General features: G+C 31.3%; 2 protein-coding genes across 3 annotated transcripts in view; one reads left to right on the top strand and one right to left on the bottom strand.

Moving 5' to 3' along the window:
* LOC146998342 (uncharacterized) overlaps window positions 1-20,053 on the top strand; it is a 255,903-nt gene that overhangs the window by 165,233 nt on the left and 70,617 nt on the right. The window lies entirely within an intron of this gene.
* The window catches only part of LOC118191220 (endothelin-converting enzyme 1-like), a 121,257-nt gene that overhangs the window by 58,730 nt on the left and 42,474 nt on the right, over window positions 1-20,053 (bottom strand). For both annotated transcript variants that reach the window (XM_085814140.1, XM_085814139.1), the window contains exons 7-10: window positions 18,728-18,907; window positions 9,588-9,662; window positions 8,418-8,542; window positions 5,299-5,470 (exon numbers count right to left, since the gene is read on the bottom strand). In XM_085814140.1, coding sequence (XP_085670266.1) covers window positions 5,299-5,470; window positions 8,418-8,542; window positions 9,588-9,662; window positions 18,728-18,907 — 552 coding nt within the window. The remainder of the gene's footprint in view (window positions 1-5,298; window positions 5,471-8,417; window positions 8,543-9,587; window positions 9,663-18,727; window positions 18,908-20,053) is intronic.

The raw sequence follows: 20,053 nt of genomic DNA, 5'->3' as shown, positions 1-20,053 counted from the left end.
GATTTGCATTTTCATTTTTGTCCAATTTAATTTAAACATTTATTTATATGTGTCAAAATACCTACGTTATAACAATACTATATATATAAATCTAATATAAAATCCTAAAGCGCACTTTCGAGACATGAAAAACGAAATTTGAATTTTGTCAATCGGTCCAGTAGAACAGGTGATATAAAACTGCCCCTCCTTTTTTTTTTTTTTTTTTTTTTGAGCAGTGTATTTTACAAGGTATACTGATAATTCGCTTCGAATTGATTAAAACGGTTCGTACATTTTATGCTACCAAAGTGCATGAGAAGTTATAATCTATTGACACCGTTAGTGGTTTAAATAATTATAAAAATGTATTCACATTATTATACATCAAACTACTCATTATGTAGGGACATTTGCTTCTAACAGTACAACTACCGACATTTAAATAAATTCTTTGAGACAAAACGTTCAGATTCAGTTCCAAAGAAAATTTTAAGTTATATAAATGGTGCTTTTTTTTTTTCCTCAAAACTTAAGTATTTTTTTTTTGAAAAACTATAATTTTACGCTATTATTAACCACTGCTAATATGCCACAAACTAGAAAAAGAGTTAATGATGCTGGTAATAACTAGATTAAAAATGTAAACTATATTCTTATTAAGGTAATATCGCGCAGACAAAATTGTTGCCACAGTTTATTTCAGAATATGATAACGCACCGCACTTTGTAACAAAATTGCCACCACGCTACTTAATGTACTTGAAAAAAACAGTATGATTCATCAATCAAAAATCAAGATCTGTATCAACCAGAAGAAGAAAAATTGCTAAAAAAAGGGCTGCTAATTATCATAATGTAGATAAAAATAGATATGACTCCATTTTAAAACAAGTAATTTTAAACCTGGTGATTTGGTAATGTATGAGGAATTCCGATATCCTAACAATAGAAAACTTTCTCCTCTTTTTTCCAGGGCCTTATTAAATTTTAAAACAATATTCTGATTTAATTTTTGAATTAATAAATCAAATCATCTTCTTAAACCGAATTCAAAAGTTCTGTATTCTGCTAATCTCAAACTATTTATTCCAGAAAATGAATTTAAATTAGCCATTAGAAGCAGTAAAACACCTGTTCCTATCAGAATTCTTTATTAAAATTTGCTTTAATCATTAGAAATAATTTGGGACACTGTTATGACTTTTTAACCAGAAGAAGACTCATAATTTAATTTTGACACATTATTTTCAAGTTTTTCTTGATTTTCTCTTTCTCTGGCTCTTTTCTTAGCTTACTCTTTTTTTCTTTCCAGAGATTTTCAACTCGAAATTTGTTATACACCTTCTCCTAAAGATGAGAACAGGAAAAACTATTATAAGGTATTTCTCCCTTCTTAGCATGCCTTCATAGTGTAGTGGTCAGCACGCTGAGCGCGTATCCCAGAGGTCCGTCGTTCGATTCCCGATGAAGGTGTTGCTATTTTTTCATCTTTCCTGCTTCGAAATAACTTAATGACTCTACAGTGGCGCCCGAACTAAAAAAGGTGGTTGACGATGATTCTGCACCACCAGGATTTGGCGATTGGGTCTCCTAAAACCCCAATCTTCCTTTAAAAGGGGGGTATATAAGGTATTTGTTCCGCCTTCTTAGAATGCCTTCGTAGTGTACAAGGTTAGCACGCTCGGCGCGTATTCCAGATATCCGTGGTTCGATTCCCGGCGAAGGCGTTGCTCCTTTTCCATCTTTCCTGCTTCGAAATGAGCCAACGTCTCTAACTCAAAACTAAAGTATGAAATCTGGCCAGAAACTAGATTATTAGGTGATAAAAGTTTATTTTGCAGTATTCCAACCCGATATTTACACTATGTGCATTACTCCTTGCACCACCTCCTTAGGGAGGATACAGGCAGTGAAAGTACTCTCCCTTTGTCCCCCTAGATATACCCCTAATAGTTGAAATTAATTTTTTTTTTTTAGGGCAGACAGCTATTTCTATGGTAGAGAGCTTCAGCACTCGCATTCCTCTAGCCATAGTTTAGCGCAAAGTGTTACAACACACATTACACAAATTAATGTTTTTATACATTGTTGTAGGGGAATGTAAAACATTTATTCATTAAATTTATAAGAACTAACTTTAATGTGCAAGCTATTATTTTTAATTTGAATCTTTTATATTTATGTTTATATTTCAATTATACAACACTGAAAAATCCTTATGGCCGTAAATCATAATTAATAACTTTGAAATATTTATGCGATGCTAAAAGTCAGTTAGCTTGTATAAAAAACAGAGCCTTTTATTTATTATTGTATTTAAGAATCCCACAACCATCAGCATGTAGTTATGCTGATTCGCTTCTGGAGAACCAACCTATATTTTTATTTACGTTTTTGTTATTGTACTGTATTTTATTACATTTCTTTGTTTATTATTTTCCAAAGTCCATTTTACATTGCTCTCCGATAAGAAAATATGATTTTATACTGAAATAACAGTTTTGCAAAAGACTTTTAAGAGAAAAACTGAAAAGAATTACAAAATACTAATAAAGCAAAGATTTTAAATAAGTGAACTTTACATTGTTTTTTCAAACGCTAAGGACTACAAATTTAGGGAAATTTATATGATTTTTGAATAGGTAATTCGGAAAGCTTTAAGCGCTTCTAGTTTGAGAGAAAGAGAACTCATAAACTTTTAAAAAATTGAACTGTATATTTAGTTTAGATATTATATAATATTTTTTGTAATACTTCTAAATTAAATTGTGTGTCGTTATGTTAAGGTAGGAGGGAGTTCATGAACAAAATGTTTGGGCATAGTGTGAAATCTAAAGGTTAATCATTTTCAATGTTAATCATAAAAATAATTTTCCATGTCGCAAGAAAAGCATATATTGTAAATACTATACACATACATTCGCCAACGTTCTAATTCCTTTTTCTAAAAGGTTTTCTGTTGCTAAGCATTTTTCTCTTTGAAGGAGGAATGCGTAAAATATAAAATATAAAAGGAAACTGCTAACTGCGAAAGCTAATTGCTCAAATTATGAAATAAATTTTCGAGTGAGAAATTTGAATAGTTATTGGATGAATTAAAAACAAATTGGTAAAGAAAAAGAAAAATATAAAGAATAACAATTGGGTAAATCCAACAAGGCGCTAAACAAATATTAAATGCAATTTGCTAAATAAATGTTACTTAAATTTCGAAACAAAAGAAAAGAACTGCCAAAGAAGTTACAAATCAAAAGTAGCTATTGTAAAATAAAAGCTAAAATTTTTTAAAGTTAACGACGAATTTAAGTAGGACGAAACGAATTTATTCACAATAAATTAATTAAAATTATTTAAGTAAGAATTTAAAACAATAATTAATGCAGAAAAAATTTTCATTTGGGAATAAAACCATAAAATGGAGCACCTATAGCTTAAATGGAACAATAAGAAATATTTAAAAGCAGTGTCCTTGAAATTCGGAAAAATAAGACAAAACTGAATTAATCAATTCAAATACATTAATTTGAATGAAATTAAAATGGAATTAAAAGAACTGGAGACTAACTGGAAATTAAAACTCAATGAAGCAAAATTACATGACTAGTTTATCTGAATTTTTCTTTGTATCGATTTTATTTTAAATTTTTCTAATTTTTATGCATATTAATCTATTTAATTTCTTTCATTTATATTAATTTTTTTCTTTATCTATTTTTGGCTATAAGTCTTCCATTTTTGTATTGGTTTTTGAGTTTCCTCAATTTCAAATATTTTTGCATTTTTTTTGCATTTTTATTTAATAAATTTCATTCTAATAAATTAATTTCGTTAAAAAATTTTGCTTTCAGTTTAGCATGTTTCTTTGGGTTTACAAAATTTTTAAAAATTCTGCTTTTTGTTTGGATATGAAATTTTCTTGCCACGTTGCATTTAGAGTTACCCAATGCATTTTCTAGTTTGTCTCTCGAGTATTATTCTATTAATGTTTATTTTGTGTTAATTTTTCAAATATTTATTTTAGAGTCACGTCGGAACAGATTATATCATGGTGATTAATTCATGTATAAATATTTATTTTTTTTTTTTTTTTTTTTTTTTGCTTTTTTTGCTCTTTTGAAGCGCTTTGATTATTTTGACTAAATAATTTTTCAAGACTTCATAATGATCTAGATGTAATTCAGAAACGAGGGCTATGCTGAAAATTCTCGGCTGGTTTTTAAAAAAACAAGGACTTTCTGTTATTTTTCAGTGTATACGAGCCAGTTTCCCTTAAAAAGTCCTCCACGAAAGCATCCCTCAAGGCAGATAAGCCTCAAGTGCTTTGCCGTAATCTAATAAACAAAACAAACCTGTTATTTTTCAGTTAACAGTTTTATAAGATTTATATCCATTTTATTATTACCTGTTAATTTTTCTGAATTATTCTTGTTTTAATTTTGATATGAATATTTCCTGTTATTTCAGTAACGGAATAAAGTTCAACCTTTTTCATCTTACAGGTACTCTATAAATACTGAATATTATCTATGAATAAAAATCTCGTGAGGCACAAAGCTAGGCGTCCTGTTAATTATATGTGAAATAAAGCGAATAAGTAAACAATAGTTTCTTATTCGAGATAATGATAAATAATTGCAATTTTTCATGTGTTTTTCATATATCATAATGAGGATCTCTGTATCCTTATCCTGACCTCTCTCCTTAAGTATCATTTGATTTTAGTTACTAATAAATAGACTGTAAAGTGACAAGCATTTACTTTTTGAATCGTCTAAACGAAATACGTTACCAAAGTTAATGTATAAACTAAAAATATTATCTGAAAAGTGAAGCAACAACCATTGTTAGGGGTAGAATTTTAGCAAAGAAACTCTATCGGTTTCCAGGGCGCACGAAGTCCCTCTTTATCAGGAGCAAAAAAAATCTGGAAATCAAATCCAAGTTACGAACATATTTATACCCTAAGGAAGAAGAGAGAGTAGCGCCATCTGTTAGTTAAAACAATAAAGAAAACTGAAAAATTAGGAAAATTCTATGAATATATTTATACCCCGACGAACATATTTACACTTATAATATTTGAACATATTTATACCCCGACTTCCTTAGGGTATAAATATGCAACTTGGTTTTCAGTTGCAGATTTCTTTGCTCCTGATGAAGAGGGATTTGGTTCGCCCTCGAAAACGATATATTTTTCTGCGCTGAAAATATATGCCTAACACAGGTTGTTTCTTCACTTTTAGGATTTATTCCAGGCTTGTTTCTCTTATGTCTTAAAAACATATTATGCTATAGTAGGTCACAGATACATACAGCTTTCTTCATGTCCTCTGGAAGGTATTGTCTTATGTAGATGGAATCAAGTATTATTGAGAATTTGTCATAAACATAGTCGAAGCATTTTTCTCGACGAGGCGTCCAGTCCAGACCCAACATGGGAAAAGATTTTTCCACAAATTTCCATATCATGTAGTTGGCCAGCACCCTGGAAAGAAGAATACATTATTAAGCTGCCGACGTTATCTCTCTGCCCTCACACTGATATTTCGTATACTTTATAAGGCTATTTCCTTCCTTCTTTACGCTCGGTTTAGTGATGTAATTGGAATCTGACACGTATTTCAGAGGTCCAAGATTCGAGTCCCAGTGAGGGCACAGCATATATTTCACATCTCCTGTTTCAAAATAATGTAATGATTCTACAACTTAACTGCAAGCATTCTGAAATTTTCTGAGTATATCAAAAAGCATCAATATTAAAATAATTGATACTTACGGATGGGATTTGGCATGACGTTAATATGGATGTCTCGGATCTAAAAGTAGCTTACACAATTGGGAACGAGTTGAACATAATACGTAAGAATAAATGAAACGTATATGTAACAATAACTATACGTAAGAATGTATGCATAATACTCGTACATAAGAATAAATAATAAAACGTATGCGTAAGAATATCTAGACGTAAGAATATATACGTAATACGTAAGAATAAAGGAAGTAATTGAAAATGGCGTTTAAGAGGATTCACAAAAATGAACCACACTGAAGAATTTCTATGGTATAATTATTAGCTGAACATAGAGAAAATGAATGCTTTATTAATTTTACGCCATTGCATCTATACTTAGAAAAAACAGGAATGTATAAATTATGGAAGATATTTATTTAAAGCGTGCTACTGCAGAAGGTCATAAAGATTACGTCTTGAAATATATTTGTCGAAAAGCTTTCGCTATCTCCTTCAAAATATTTATACACAATCCATTAAATAATTTTAAAATATGTATCAATCGAATTATTGGGATTTTATTCATCAGTTAATTTAATTTTACAAACAATTATCCTTTACAATAAAATGATTTCTAATGTCTGTGGCTTTTACTAACTGTTAACGTGTGACATAGAGTATCTTCATGTGATAGACAAATTTGTCCAAAGCGATAAGCAAACTATGTTACAAGCAGGAAGTATATTTTTGCACAGAATTGCTTTCGTAATCAAATAAATAAGTAACAATTTATGCATGATACGCAGTATTGAGGTTCGCGAACTGCACTAAGTACCTTGGCCTTTACAGGCAGCTGACGTTGAAACAAGCAATAATTTTAATTTTAGATCATACTTTGAAACAATTATCTTGCTTTCAGACGCTTTTTTAACATTTAAATTACGCAATAAATGACAAAATATGCTGCAACTATAAGAGTCATAGAAGAAAATTCTTTTTAATATTCGAAATTCTACAGGGAGTGGGATTCTTATCTGATTTCTTTGTGGAACTACTCTTTTCAGTCATCAACAAGATTTTTAATGTTTTTAGAGTACTTAGTGGCAGCCATTCAAATGCGGTTATCTAGCGTTTCTTCAATCAATCTATTTCTGTGCTTGTTTCTTGCAAATTTAAGACTTACGCAAAATATTCCACTGGACAAGCCACCATTTGTGCTACTTGCCGACCTATCAAGCTACTAAGATTTATTGATTTGTCAGGTCCATTAGTGAAGTTGCGTGTACTTTGTGTCATAGGGCATGGAAGTGCAGCTCAGATTTTGCTGTCGATGTTTGGACATGTTTTCCAATAATAACTTTGACTATCTCCAAGTATCGAGCGATTTTAAAAAAATAGTAATTTTTTTTTTTATCTAATTAAAGAATCAATAAAAGCATACTCTCTTAAATTAATATAAGCTTTAGCTTCATAAGCAAAGTTTTAGGTTAAAATAACACGCCGAACAAAGATTAATTTAGAAGTCAAACAACAAAAATCAGCGTTATATTTGCAAATTTTCCAGGGCTAGTTTCGATGATTTTACCAAACCATCACCCTTAGCTGACAGAGTTCAAATGAATTCAATTCGCTTCTGTTCCTCGACATTTTGATCCAAGTAACACATCTAACTTTAGTACTACTGTTTGCCTTCCACCACAATTCAAATCACGTCATCCGACTAAGCAAAAGTTAGCTTCATTTTATTCCTTTGTTTTCCGGGCACTTTAAGTTCGCTTCTCCAAATGGGTTCTTGATCAAGAATTAAATTATTTAAAAGCAGTAGCTACTCACAGGGGCTTTTCATCCAACATTAATAACCAAGCAGTTTAAAAAATGCTCATCTCAACACATCCAGAAGCACATACTTAGGAGATTATAAGAAATCTGTTGTCATTACTTTCCTTCCATCAATTAGCTGTAAAATTGCACATATTTTACAGAACACATATGTTAGGAAACTAGAAACACAGAAGTGCTTGGTTGCTCAGCAGTGTTGATCCGAAAATCACACTTTCCATTTTTTTGCAGCCAAAATTACTCAAAAAACATCTTTCATTGGCGAATTAAAATGTCTAGAGGCGTTTCACGTTCAAAAAAGTCTTTCTGTTTTAGTTTAATGACCCTAATTACAATCCATCTTTACCTTCAGCCTCTAAGGAAAATATGTTTTAATTTTCTTGTTTCATCAATAAATGACTCCACTAGCTTAACTCTTGTCCAGCCATTCTTGTCTTTTCTCGTTCATTTGCACTTTAACAGCCGAGGGTGATAATTCGGTAAAACCATCGAAACTAGACCTGGAAAATTTTCAAATGTAATGCTGATTTTTATTGCTTGACTTCTAAAGTAAGCAATGATTTCTTACATTCCTGTTTCCTTTACATTTAATTAATTGCATTCAATTAGTCATATGAATTTTATGAAGTGTTAGTTTAAAGTTTTTTCAATAGTAATTTCAAGGAATATCCTGTTTAAAGTTCGAAAAATTAAAAATAATATTTTTTGTTAAGTTTATTATTAGCATAAACAGCGGAAGATCTTGATTTATGGTTTTTTAACACCTCTCTCTCTCTTCGTATTTAAGGTTCACATACTATATTTATAGAAATCTATTTCAAATAGCTACGTAGAAAATACAAAACACTTTTCGACTTACCTTTTCTTTGCATTTGCGATCAAACTGCCAACGTTCATGATGTAATCCTCATCACTAATGAGCACGGTTTCATTTTCAAGGATTTCGTTATTCCATACAGGTTTGAAAAATTTCATCCAATCAAACTGTGGGGAGATTAAAAAAAGTATTTCCCATCTTTTCTTGTTTCCGAGCAGATATTTAAAATAATATATCGCGAATAGAGGAAGTTAAGCATTCAACTATCATGCAAATTTGTTGATAATAGATTTATCGCCGCTAAGAAAACTATAAACGTAAAAATTTACATTTATTAGATACCAGCGGAAGTACTCGATTCCAGTTAAGTTAGATTGATAGTAATGCATCTAATTACAGAGAGAACAATACCGATGTAATACTTCGCTAATAATGATGCAAAAAATACGATTCATATTCATATATTTTTCAGTCTGATGCGATATGGAACCACATAAAAAATTTCGATAGAAAAACTAATTATATCAGCAACAATAGCAAACAGTTCTTAAATGATTTTCGTCTTTCTAATCAAATGGTTGTAAAAGCTAAAGTTCCATCCAAATAATTTCACCTATATTCAATTTTAGTCAATTAATTAAATGTGCCAAAAACATATATATTTTTCTGAATCGGGACCGAAAACAGAAGAGTACTATTAAATGTCTCTATTAATTTTTCATCTTTTGAGTATCAAAGGATTTTTGTTTTGTTGTTTAGGAGTAAAAGCTATTATTCCAAATATATGTCTAAAACCAATGGTTGTGGAAATAAAGTCCGTCTAAGAACTTTTGATGAAGTGGTATATAATCCTACATTGTAAAGAATCCTTATTTCTCTTGTGTCCGTTTTACGTTATTTCTCCATATCAACGACTCATTTTCTTTTTCGTCAAATATCTGCTTATTTCATTTTCCCTATTCGCATAAAATTAGGCTTATTACTGTCCATCGGCCCTAAATACATGATGAGACAGACTCAAGGAAATTTGTCGAATAACAACCGAAATGAAAATTTTAATCTTAGTTAACCAAAAACTGTAAACATGCAATATTTTTTAAAGAAATAAGTTTTGTAATCTCTCATGCTTTAAATCTATCTCTAAAGATAATTATTACTGATCCTTCAAAGAATTTTTTAAAGTAATACTTGAAGATTTTACATGGTAATTACCTGCGGTATTTTATCCTTAAGTTCCTGGATGGTGCAATACGTATCATTCTCTTCTTTCCAATGTTCTAAAGTAATCTATATAAAATAGAATCAAATAAAAAAGTGTATGATATATTAATTAGGTGACAATCAAAATTGCTTAATTTATCGTTGCGTTCTTCCTCATTGGATAACAATTGCTTTGCATAACTCTAGAAACGCCTCAAAGAAGTCTTAGTTCATATTTGTTTTCCCTCGTAAAGCATGAATCCGAAGAGTGAGTGAATAGCTTAAACAGTCGCTATAATTAATATTGATTCTCTTTCTCTAGGGAAATTTGTTAAATTTCCTTCAAGTTAACCATGCGAAATGTAATTAAATATACTGGTTTCATTTTGTACATAAGATTTTCATAACGTGTGTTTTAAATTTATTACGCTTATTATTTAAATGTACGTAGTTTTAGTCTGTGCAATCATTCACATTATAATTTGATATTACATATTACGTCATATGATATGTACACTGCGAAGGGAAAAAAAAGACAGTTTAAGGTTTAATCTCCCGTTCTACTGCGGCGATTCACGAAATTCAAACTGCGTTTTCCATGTCTCCAAAGCGCAACTTAGGAGTATATAGATTTATGTATAGCATTGTTCTAATCTGTAGCCTCAGAAATGAAATATAAATAGGTATTTTGACACAAAATCGGACTTTTTCTGGAATAACATAGGAATGTTTTCCATATTTTGATTCTACGACGCAAATTATGCCTAGATTTTAAATTTTGTAATTTTTGGTGAGAAATTTATGGAGAAAATTGATAATTTATCTTGGCGCACGTTTCAGTTAACGATAAGAATAATTCACTTGGCGAACTTCTTAATTTATTGCAACCTATTTTCCTTTCTTTTTTTTTTTTTTTTCTTCATTGTACAGGAACGGAAAAAAAAGGCATCGTTCATATTTTCAAATAATTTTAGGAAATTACGCAAACCACATTTGGCGTTATTATCGCTTATAATTATTATTCCAAATTTCAAAAGGCGCCAATATGTAAATTCACGTATATCTCAAGAAATTTTGAATAAAAAAACTCTAATTTTTTGTAGTTATGCTTAGAAATACATCTACTTTAAGATGTGATGGTGGTAAACATTTCATAGGATATAATAGAAAATGTTTTCGATAAATTTATAAAAATTATTTAAAAATACAAAATTTAAAAATAAATAGAAAAAAAAGGAGGAATTTTATTTGGAATCAACCTAAATTTCGAAATGTGAAAGGAAGAGTCAAAAATGTTTTATAAATAAAAGATGTTAATAAATATATACCTAATTCAATTAACCTGGAGGAGCTAAAATTTTGAGAGCTAATGTTTTAAAAAATACTCGTGCGATTTTTACAAAACCTGGAAGTTTGGCATAATTGGAGTGAGTCGTAAAATCGAAATATGAAAAAAAAAAGTGCCATGTCATTTCAGAAAAAGTCCTATTTTGTGTATGAATCTATAATGAAAATATATAAATCTAATACACATACTAATTCACGCTTTAGAGACATGAAAAACGTAAGCTGAATTTCGCAAATAAGCCCAGTAAAACGGGAGATATAGAAGTGTCCCTTTTCTTGTGCAGCGTACCTTATTAAATATAAAAACACCTTTGGATGGAACCATCTATGCGGTTGCAAATTCATCGCTGTAAAATAATGGAGATATATGTTCAAACCACACAGTTCTCATATATTCAGGACGCACACACACACACACACAAAAAAAAAAAAAAAAAAAAAAAAATGTGTACGTGCCGACGATTGTAATAAAATTGTGCAACATTCAATTGTGACTTAATTTTTTAATTCAGAAAATGCCATTTATTTTTCTTTGCAAATCCGTTCCATTATTTCTATTTCGAAGGCCCTAAAGTGACCGAGCAGTAAAGTCACTAAACACTGATAGGTCGATTGAGGGCTCAAATCTCGGTGAACGAGCTCGTTGCACATCCGCTTCCGTTATTTTCCGTAGCGTCACAAGTCAGTTTTCTTTAGAAAGTCCTGCACGAAGATATCCCACCCCTTAGGCAGATAGATCCGTAGCTTGTTGATGAAATGATTAGCCGCGGTAATTTATGATGATAGCTGATAGCTCTATCTGGCTTGGGTTCGATTCCAGCCGAGTAGGCTGGCTGCATGGTTAGTCTTCGTGGTTTTCCCCATGTGTTGCGTGAATACGAGCTAGTTTCCTTCAGAAAGTCCTCCACCACGGCATCCCTGCCCGTAGGCAATAAGCCATTGAGTGTTTTGCCATAATCAAATAAACAGAACCAATCCTTTCTTTTTCGGTTTCATATCAGAAACGTTTTTTACACTAAAAATTTATTTTATTATTTGTATAATATCTATTTCTGATATTTAAGTTTTGATATTTTAATATTATTTTCATAAATAAATGTTGCGAATAGTCATATTCTCAAATTATAAGGAGATTATGATCGTGTTCATTACTAACATACTGACGTTACAGACATTTTAGATAATCTGGTTTTACGTAATGACTTTTGATTTCCTTTGCCTATAATGGCGGGAAATAATTTTTTGTCTGGCAGAAATGGTCTCTATTCAGAGGAAAAAAAAACTGTGAAAATGCAGTGCTTTTATAACGCTATTAAAGATTCTCTGATTACATTTCATTCCGTCAGTTAAATGAAATCGTATTTTATCGGGTCAAGTGTATTTAAATAATTAAAAAAATATTTTTGTGTTTTTTATTGACATCTTACAAACGTTTGTATCGCTCTTTTTTTAAAAGAAAAGACTTCGTATAAATTTGGTGAAACCACTGGTTAAAATTTCAAGAAATTATTAGTGTCCTGTAAAAATGTTATAAATTTCCCTTCATTTTATGTAAACACAAACGGTCGATTTTGGTTGATTTCAGTAGCTTTATAAAATGGCGAATTATTGCGGTTAATACAAAAGTATCTTTAAAAGTATAGTTAAGTTTGAAATAAGAAGAAAAATTCGATTACTCTATTCTCATTGTTTCAATTAAACTTACGGTGATCGTGCATTCAACACTGTTTAAATGTATAATTAAGTGGATTTAAAAACTTCACCCTATATTTTTATGTTTATTTGTTATTGACGAAAGTAATGTAATTACAGAATTTGAAAGAACTTATACCTAAAATTTTCCTGCTTGAAAATTATACTTAAAATTATCTTTTTTGTTGTTTTTCCTGAAACCGTAGGTGAGAATGTCAAGAAATTTTGAATAAGTGCTTAAACTGTGTGGAAAAATAAAAGACCAATTAACCTACTACTATATTTCTAATTGAAAAAGTTTAGAAATTACCTTTAATTTTATGTTAAAAAATAGCCAAAATATAAGCCCCAACAATAATGAATCCTAGAATACGCACACTCATACGCGTTAAACGAGCGCGAGCACTGGGTCCAAAAAACCCGGTTTGTGTTTTATGGAGAAAAAATTTTAAATCTTTTGAAAAGGTCGATATACATCTATGCCGATAATAACTTTTATGGTATTTTCGGGTATCATATTTTAACGAAAATATCCACTTTGACCGCTATCGAATGCAACTGAACGATGTTTTTTAATCACATCTGCGCGTAAAGACAGAAAAAGGACTCCCAAAAAATTATGAAACTGATTTAAAATGAATTCTGAAGAGACTTTTTCGTGGCGGCTGTTCGTACGTACGTATCTCGCATAACTCAAAAATAAGTAGCCTAAGAACGTTAAAAGTCTGTATATAGGGATTGCTATAACATGTAGATGTGCTCCTTGCTTTTTTGTTTAAATTGGCCGGACCAAAAGTATATATATATATACAGTAGATGGACAAAAATATGGAAACACCTTGTGAAATGCATGTTTGAAAAGAAAGATTGATTTTAATGAAATATGTAGGTGGCGCTGGCGTTTTTGACTACTGACGCCACCTATACAACTTCGTAAATGTGCTAAACAGTTCAGTTGTTGTCGGAGTACTGTTATGTGAGGTTGTCATTGCATTATGTCAGAGTTAACAGACTTCGAACGTGGGCAAATTGTTGGAGCACGCATGGTAGGTGCTTCCGTAAGCAAAGTAGCCGAGGTGTTTAGTGTTTCAAGAGGTACTGTATCGAAGATTTATTCCGCATATTTGAAAAGCGAAAAAACATCATCTGCTAAATCACAGCGCGGACGAAAGTGTGTCCTGAGTGATCGTGACAGACGATCATTAAGGGCAACTGTGACGAAAAATAAGAAGACCACAGCTGCAAAAGTTACTGCTGAAATGAATGTTGTGTTACCGAACCCTGTGCGTACCAAAACAATTAGAAGGGAGCTTCATAAACAGGGAATTGCTGGCCGTGCTGCAATTGAGAAGCCACTCATCAGTGATGCTAATGCTCGTAACAGGAAAAGGTGGTGTTTAAGTCATAAAGCCTGGACTATAGAGCAGTGGAAGCGAGTAATATGGTATGACGAGTCTTCTTTCACATTGTTTCCCACTTCTGGCCGAGTTTACGTCTGGAGAATGCCATCTCAAGCCTATAATACAGACTGCTTGTTGCCAAGAGTGAAACATGGCGGGGGTTCTGTTATGGTTTGGGCAGCCATATCGTGGTTCTCCGCTAGCCCCATGATAACTGTGTCAGGGCATATGACTGCCAAGACTTATGTGAACATTTTGGCCGATCAAGTTCATCCCATGGCACAAACTTTGTTCCCCGATGGTGATGGTGTCTTCCAAGACGACAAAGCCCCTGTTCACACAGCTCACATTGTCCAGGACTGGTTTTCTGAGCACGAGGAGGAGTTGTCCCATCTCCCCCGGCCACCACAGTCACCAGACCTGAATATTATCGAACCTTTGTGGTTGAACCTACATTGGAACGGAAAGTGCGTTCTCGTTATCCACCGCCAACATCTTATCTGAACTTGCCACCGTTTTGCAGGAAGAATGGTATAATATTCCCTTGGCAAACATACAGGAATTGTATTTATCCATTCCGAGAAGACTGCAAGCTGTTTTGGATGCCAACGGGTTTCCTACACCATATTAAGCAAAGAAAAATGTTTTTTTAAAGGTGTTTCCATATTTTTGTCCAACCCTGTATGTACTCACTATTTTACTCGACTCTGAGCTCAGTTTTTTTATTCTTATATGTTTATAAATTGTGAACTTTTTATTTCAAAATGAGTGAATTATGTTGTTCTTATCTTGCGGTTAAGGGTTTTATGCCTTTAATAATCTGCATTCAATAGTTGTAGAATTATTAACAATTTAAAAGTTGTTTAAGTGCGGCTAAGCCTATCTTTTTTTTATCATAGTAGCCATATTTTTTTTAGATTTGAAACTTAAAGGAATAGTGAAATAAGTCAGTTTCCGCACCTTCAGTGTCTTTTTGCCGAGTAGGACCAAAAGTAGACTTTCAGTGCTTTGCGCAGAAAAATCTGAACTTTTGCCTGCTAGCCTATTTTCTTGCTTTTGCGTAAAAACTCTAATTTTAATTGCAATTTCCTTTTTATTTGTTTAAACTGTACTTGGTGTTTAAGTTTTTCTATAGTTTTAAATTTTTTAATGAAGGTATTTTGAGGTTTTATTATTTTTGCCTTTCCGCAAAGGGACAACTGAATTAAGTCAATGAGAAATATATATCTAATATATTTCGAGGAAATAAATTTAAATGAAATGTATGAAAAATGAATATAATTTATTACTCCGTACAAGAAAGACATGTGGTGTCCGCATCAGATTTTTTCGATCGTTTCCGATAATGTTTTATCCAATAAAACAATTAATGTCATTATCACTCTTGTTTTCAGAATCCATAACTATTTCTGAGACTCAGTGCCATGTGAACTAAAATTTCCTGATCATTTCCATCCTCATTTTCGTCAATACATTTTCGCCAGTTGATGTATCTAATAACTTTTTCAATATTGCTTCCTTGTAAGAAAATTATACGATATGTTTGGCTCTTTCTATGCTATCACAAATCAATTATGTAATAGAAATACGAATAGGCGCGATGGATCTAAAAGACACGGTCCGATCAAAATCAAGACTCCGAATCAAAGGCTTAGCAATAAAACTTCAGAAATCTAAATAGGTCGACCTCTTAGGAAATTATAATTGATTATTTTTAAATAATAATTCATATCAATTATATGTTAAAATACTAAATTTAAAAAAATACTAAAATACTGTTTTGTTTGCCCACAATGTTGTTCATGGTATATTAAGCAATTTTAAGTTGGCGGCGAAGAAGATAGTTTATGATATCTGGAACATAATTCAAAGAGCAAATACGATATCAAGGACTTCGAAATAAATACACGCATTTTAACGATCAAGAAACAATCAGTTACGAAGATAGCGAGCTTTTAAATGTGTACACATTTTTGGTGTATTTTGATATTTTAAAATTGCTTATTACTCCATAATGTTTGAAGCATATTTACTGCAAGACAGGATGTTTTCTGCGTACTTTTGCATATTGTTGCGTTTTACTTATTCGTGGATTTGGAATGATTGATGACAACACTTGACGAAGAATCAAAACACAATTTATTCGTCATTATTACACAGGGGAGTTCCAAAGACACGTTTACAGCCGTCGAAAAACTACGATAAACAGGCTGAAAAAATCAGCAACTCAGCCTTCAGGCTATAACGGTGAAGACAGCTTTACGACAAAGCACTCAAGCACAGCTCTCGACTCGGTCGTTCGCTCTCAAGCTAATCTTTGAACTCAAGACAGAACTACTGAACATACTCAAGATACACTGTTCCTCCGTGTACAGACAAGGCCATTTTGATGGGAGAAGGCCGAAGTTAAAGTTTGATGAAGTCACAACCAGGGACGGTCAGCCAAGATGATCTTGGGTTGGCGTGCTTTTTTTTCCCTGGTAGTATATGGGAAACAAATATATTTTTCTATTCCTATTAACATTATTTACAAAAAATACTGAAGAACTGATTACTAATCTTTTACACTTAGACGATGGGGTTGCATCGGAGGGAAGTTTCTCAAATAATATTAATTTTTGCTTGCTAATGGTAACATTCTGTACAATACTATATTTACAATTTCTTTACAGTACTATATTTACAATTTCTTCACAATACTATATTTACGATTTCTTTACAATACTATATTTACAATTTCTTTACAATACTATATTTTTGTTACATAACATTATGTGCAGTTTAATAGCATAAACACTGCAAAATCAAATAGTTCTGCACCGGTGAAAATGAATATTATACCAAAATTTTAACCGCAGTGTGACTGGCATTCAAAATTAAATCACAACTGAATATTTGCACTTATTTCCAAGCAATGCAAGAAACTATATTTTTGCTCTCTCATATAAAAGACATTACCCAGAAATTCGAAAGCTTCAAAAATTTATGTTTCAAATTTAGTCAAAAGATTGACATTCAACAGAAAATTATGCTTCTCAGATAAGTTTTCTTATTATTTACATATCAGTGTTTATATCAGATAATTTTAAGATAAAAATATGTTATCTGAGAACACAGCAATATAATCGCATTCCATTTCTTTACTATTTGATTTACACATAGGTTTTCCCCTCGTATAAAATGAATACAAAACCTGAAGTATAACTTCAAGTTTTGTATTTTGTATGTATTTTGCAACTTCAGGTTTTGTATTTTAGATGTAGCTTCATAATATACAATACAGATTATTCTAATTCCTTCAAATTTTGACATTCACAAACACATGCTGAAACACACACATATATGTATATATAATGTTTTCCAGAATAGCAAATACACCTATATTATTAAACAAATTAAAATCTAATATACTTATTTCTTCGTACTGCATATCAAAATAAAAACGTTTTCCAGTTATTTATCATTGAATAATTTTTCACTGAATATAAAAATTTAAAGCTTATTTGGATAGTAATTTGACTTGCATCTCGGAACGCAACATTTTCGCGGCATCTGTAAAAATTCAACTAACACTGTATTATGCACCTTAATTAAATAATTACTAAAGGAATTGCAGTGAATTATTTAATTCTATATAATTGATACTCTGTAGACTATCATTATTAATGCACTCCTATTTAAGCTTAGTGAATGTACAAAATATACGTACAAGCTCGAGCTCAATATTTTTTAACTTTTAAGAATTTTTTTAATATTATTATTCTTGTCTAATTCAGAAGCAGGAATTATTCTGATAAAGCATTATGGGATTCGTGTTTGATACATAGTTTGAAAAATGGAAGGTACAAGAGAAATTTACTAGATTGTTATAATATTTAACATGAGTGTTATGACATATTTGTTATGGCATATGTAATAAATACGTGTAAGAACATGAATAAAAATGGGGGGGCAGTCTCTTTAGCTTGTATTTATCATAAAAATATTTGTTTGTATCACGAACTAAATTTAAGAAGTGCAGGTCAAACAGAATGAATTGAAGAAAAACATTAAAGTGAGCTAGTAAATCAGCTTAACTTTCGATACATCTTGCTAAAAATTAAATTTACTCTTGTTAAGGAATAGTTAATGCTACATAACTTCTAGGTTAATTGTACGCTCTGCTTACACTCATACTTAGAAGATGGCCTTAGTTCGCTCGTGACGTCACATCAGGGAAGAACCTCTTTGGATTCGGCCTTGTCCCATCAAGAATGCCTTGGTACAGACAAGATATTTATAGCTTTTGACTTGTCTTTGAGAACATTCTCGGGAGAAACGGTAAGAATTCATTCTAAAACGTTCGCGCTCCGTCTATGGTATATCGCCGATTCTGTTACCAAATGGGCGATTTTGTGCCAAATCTAGTAACCTTGCCTTTTCTTGACACTTTCTGGCAACAACAAACATGCTTTTCGGGGAAGTTATCTTACCGCAGCTGAGCATTTCGTAACATTATAGTTCATTGCAGTTAATTTCTGTTTGCTTGGAGAAACTTGAAAATTCATGTTCAAATGACATTTTAATAATGGCTATATCAAATAATCATAGATCATTGACAGTACAAGTGACAGTACAATTGACAGGACAAGTAAAATAAAAAAATATTGTCATGAAGAATACGTTGAATACGTCATGAAGAATACTATTAAATCGAGGAAATCTTATACTTACATTAATGAGCCTGATTTCGAAATCGAGAACTTCCTTGAGTTCATTCTTCGAAGTATGTTCATTTGCACCAAGAGCTTTGGCAGTTTCTGTCATTAATTTGAAGTACTTAACTGTTTCGTAATGGTCTGGGCCATTGTTCAAAAAACCATTTTCGAGTTCCCACCATGGCATTTTGTTCATCTAAAAAAGAGCAAACTAAAATTCATGACATCGCATTTAAACCATTTTATTTAACTTTCTTATGGATAACATGGACCAAGTTGTTCATATTTGTAGGATCATTTAACATAAATCTCCAATTTTTATTGTAATTTATTTTTAAATATAAATGACCATTTTGCATGCGATACAGTCTTTTATCCGAGGTAATACAATAGTTTTCGATGCCTGTTAGAATATCAGATTTTTTTTCCCTTCGGAAATATTAAAAATAAAAATATTTTCGCCAGACTTATCTTTCTAGATTAAATACAAATCTTTAAATTTGCAGTTATCCGACGAAGAACACAGAACCTTATAGAATTCACACGTCATTTCCTTATACGGTGCTCGTGTGAGTTTTAACCACGAATTGTATTCAATACATTTTCTTTGAAAAAGTTGTCGCTGCATTTGAATAAGAACATTTTAAAGCAGTTGTATAAAATTTACCAGCATTTTATTTTATTTCATGATATATGATATCTGATCAAACAACTACCTAACGATAACAAATGCGTGCAATTTTTAATTTTATTTTTAAAATTACTTTGAAACTATCTTGATTAATATACTCATCTACATGTATTATATCCATGTTATCTTTAACTATTTATATGTTTATGTTATTGCATTCCTTGGTTTAATTTTATTTTGGAATTATTCGCCCAAAGGAGCAATTTGCCCAGAGGCGCTATTAATTTCATTTTGGCATTTTGCGTTGATTCATTATAAAGTGCGAATCACTTAAGTAAATGTAAGATATTCTCATTTGAACATTATTTTACGATATTGCTATAGAACTGAATTTTACGGTTTAAAAGCGAAGGACATGATATTTAATAAATAAAGGTAACACACAAAACATTAAAGAAACGCCCCTTTGGGCGTAACATAAAATCTGAAAGCTTTCAGATTTTTTATTCAACCTTTATATTAAAATCACATAGTAATTGGAGTAAGACATTTTCGAAAGCGAAAAACATCAAAGAAGTTACCCTAATTAATATCTTTATTGTTGTCGTAGTAAAACTCATTGCAGATTCAATATATTTTACTCATGGAAACTACATATTATTACTGTTATGCTAAAGTAAAATTTTAATTTTTATCCTCAGTATTATATTT

This window comes from Stegodyphus dumicola, chromosome 3 (genome assembly GCF_044657685.1).
Source record: "Stegodyphus dumicola isolate Sdum_Otavi_A_Nest chromosome 3, ASM4465768v1".
Classification (NCBI taxonomy): Eukaryota; Metazoa; Arthropoda; class Arachnida; order Araneae; family Eresidae; genus Stegodyphus; species Stegodyphus dumicola.
This window is presented reverse-complemented; position numbering and strand designations above follow the sequence as displayed.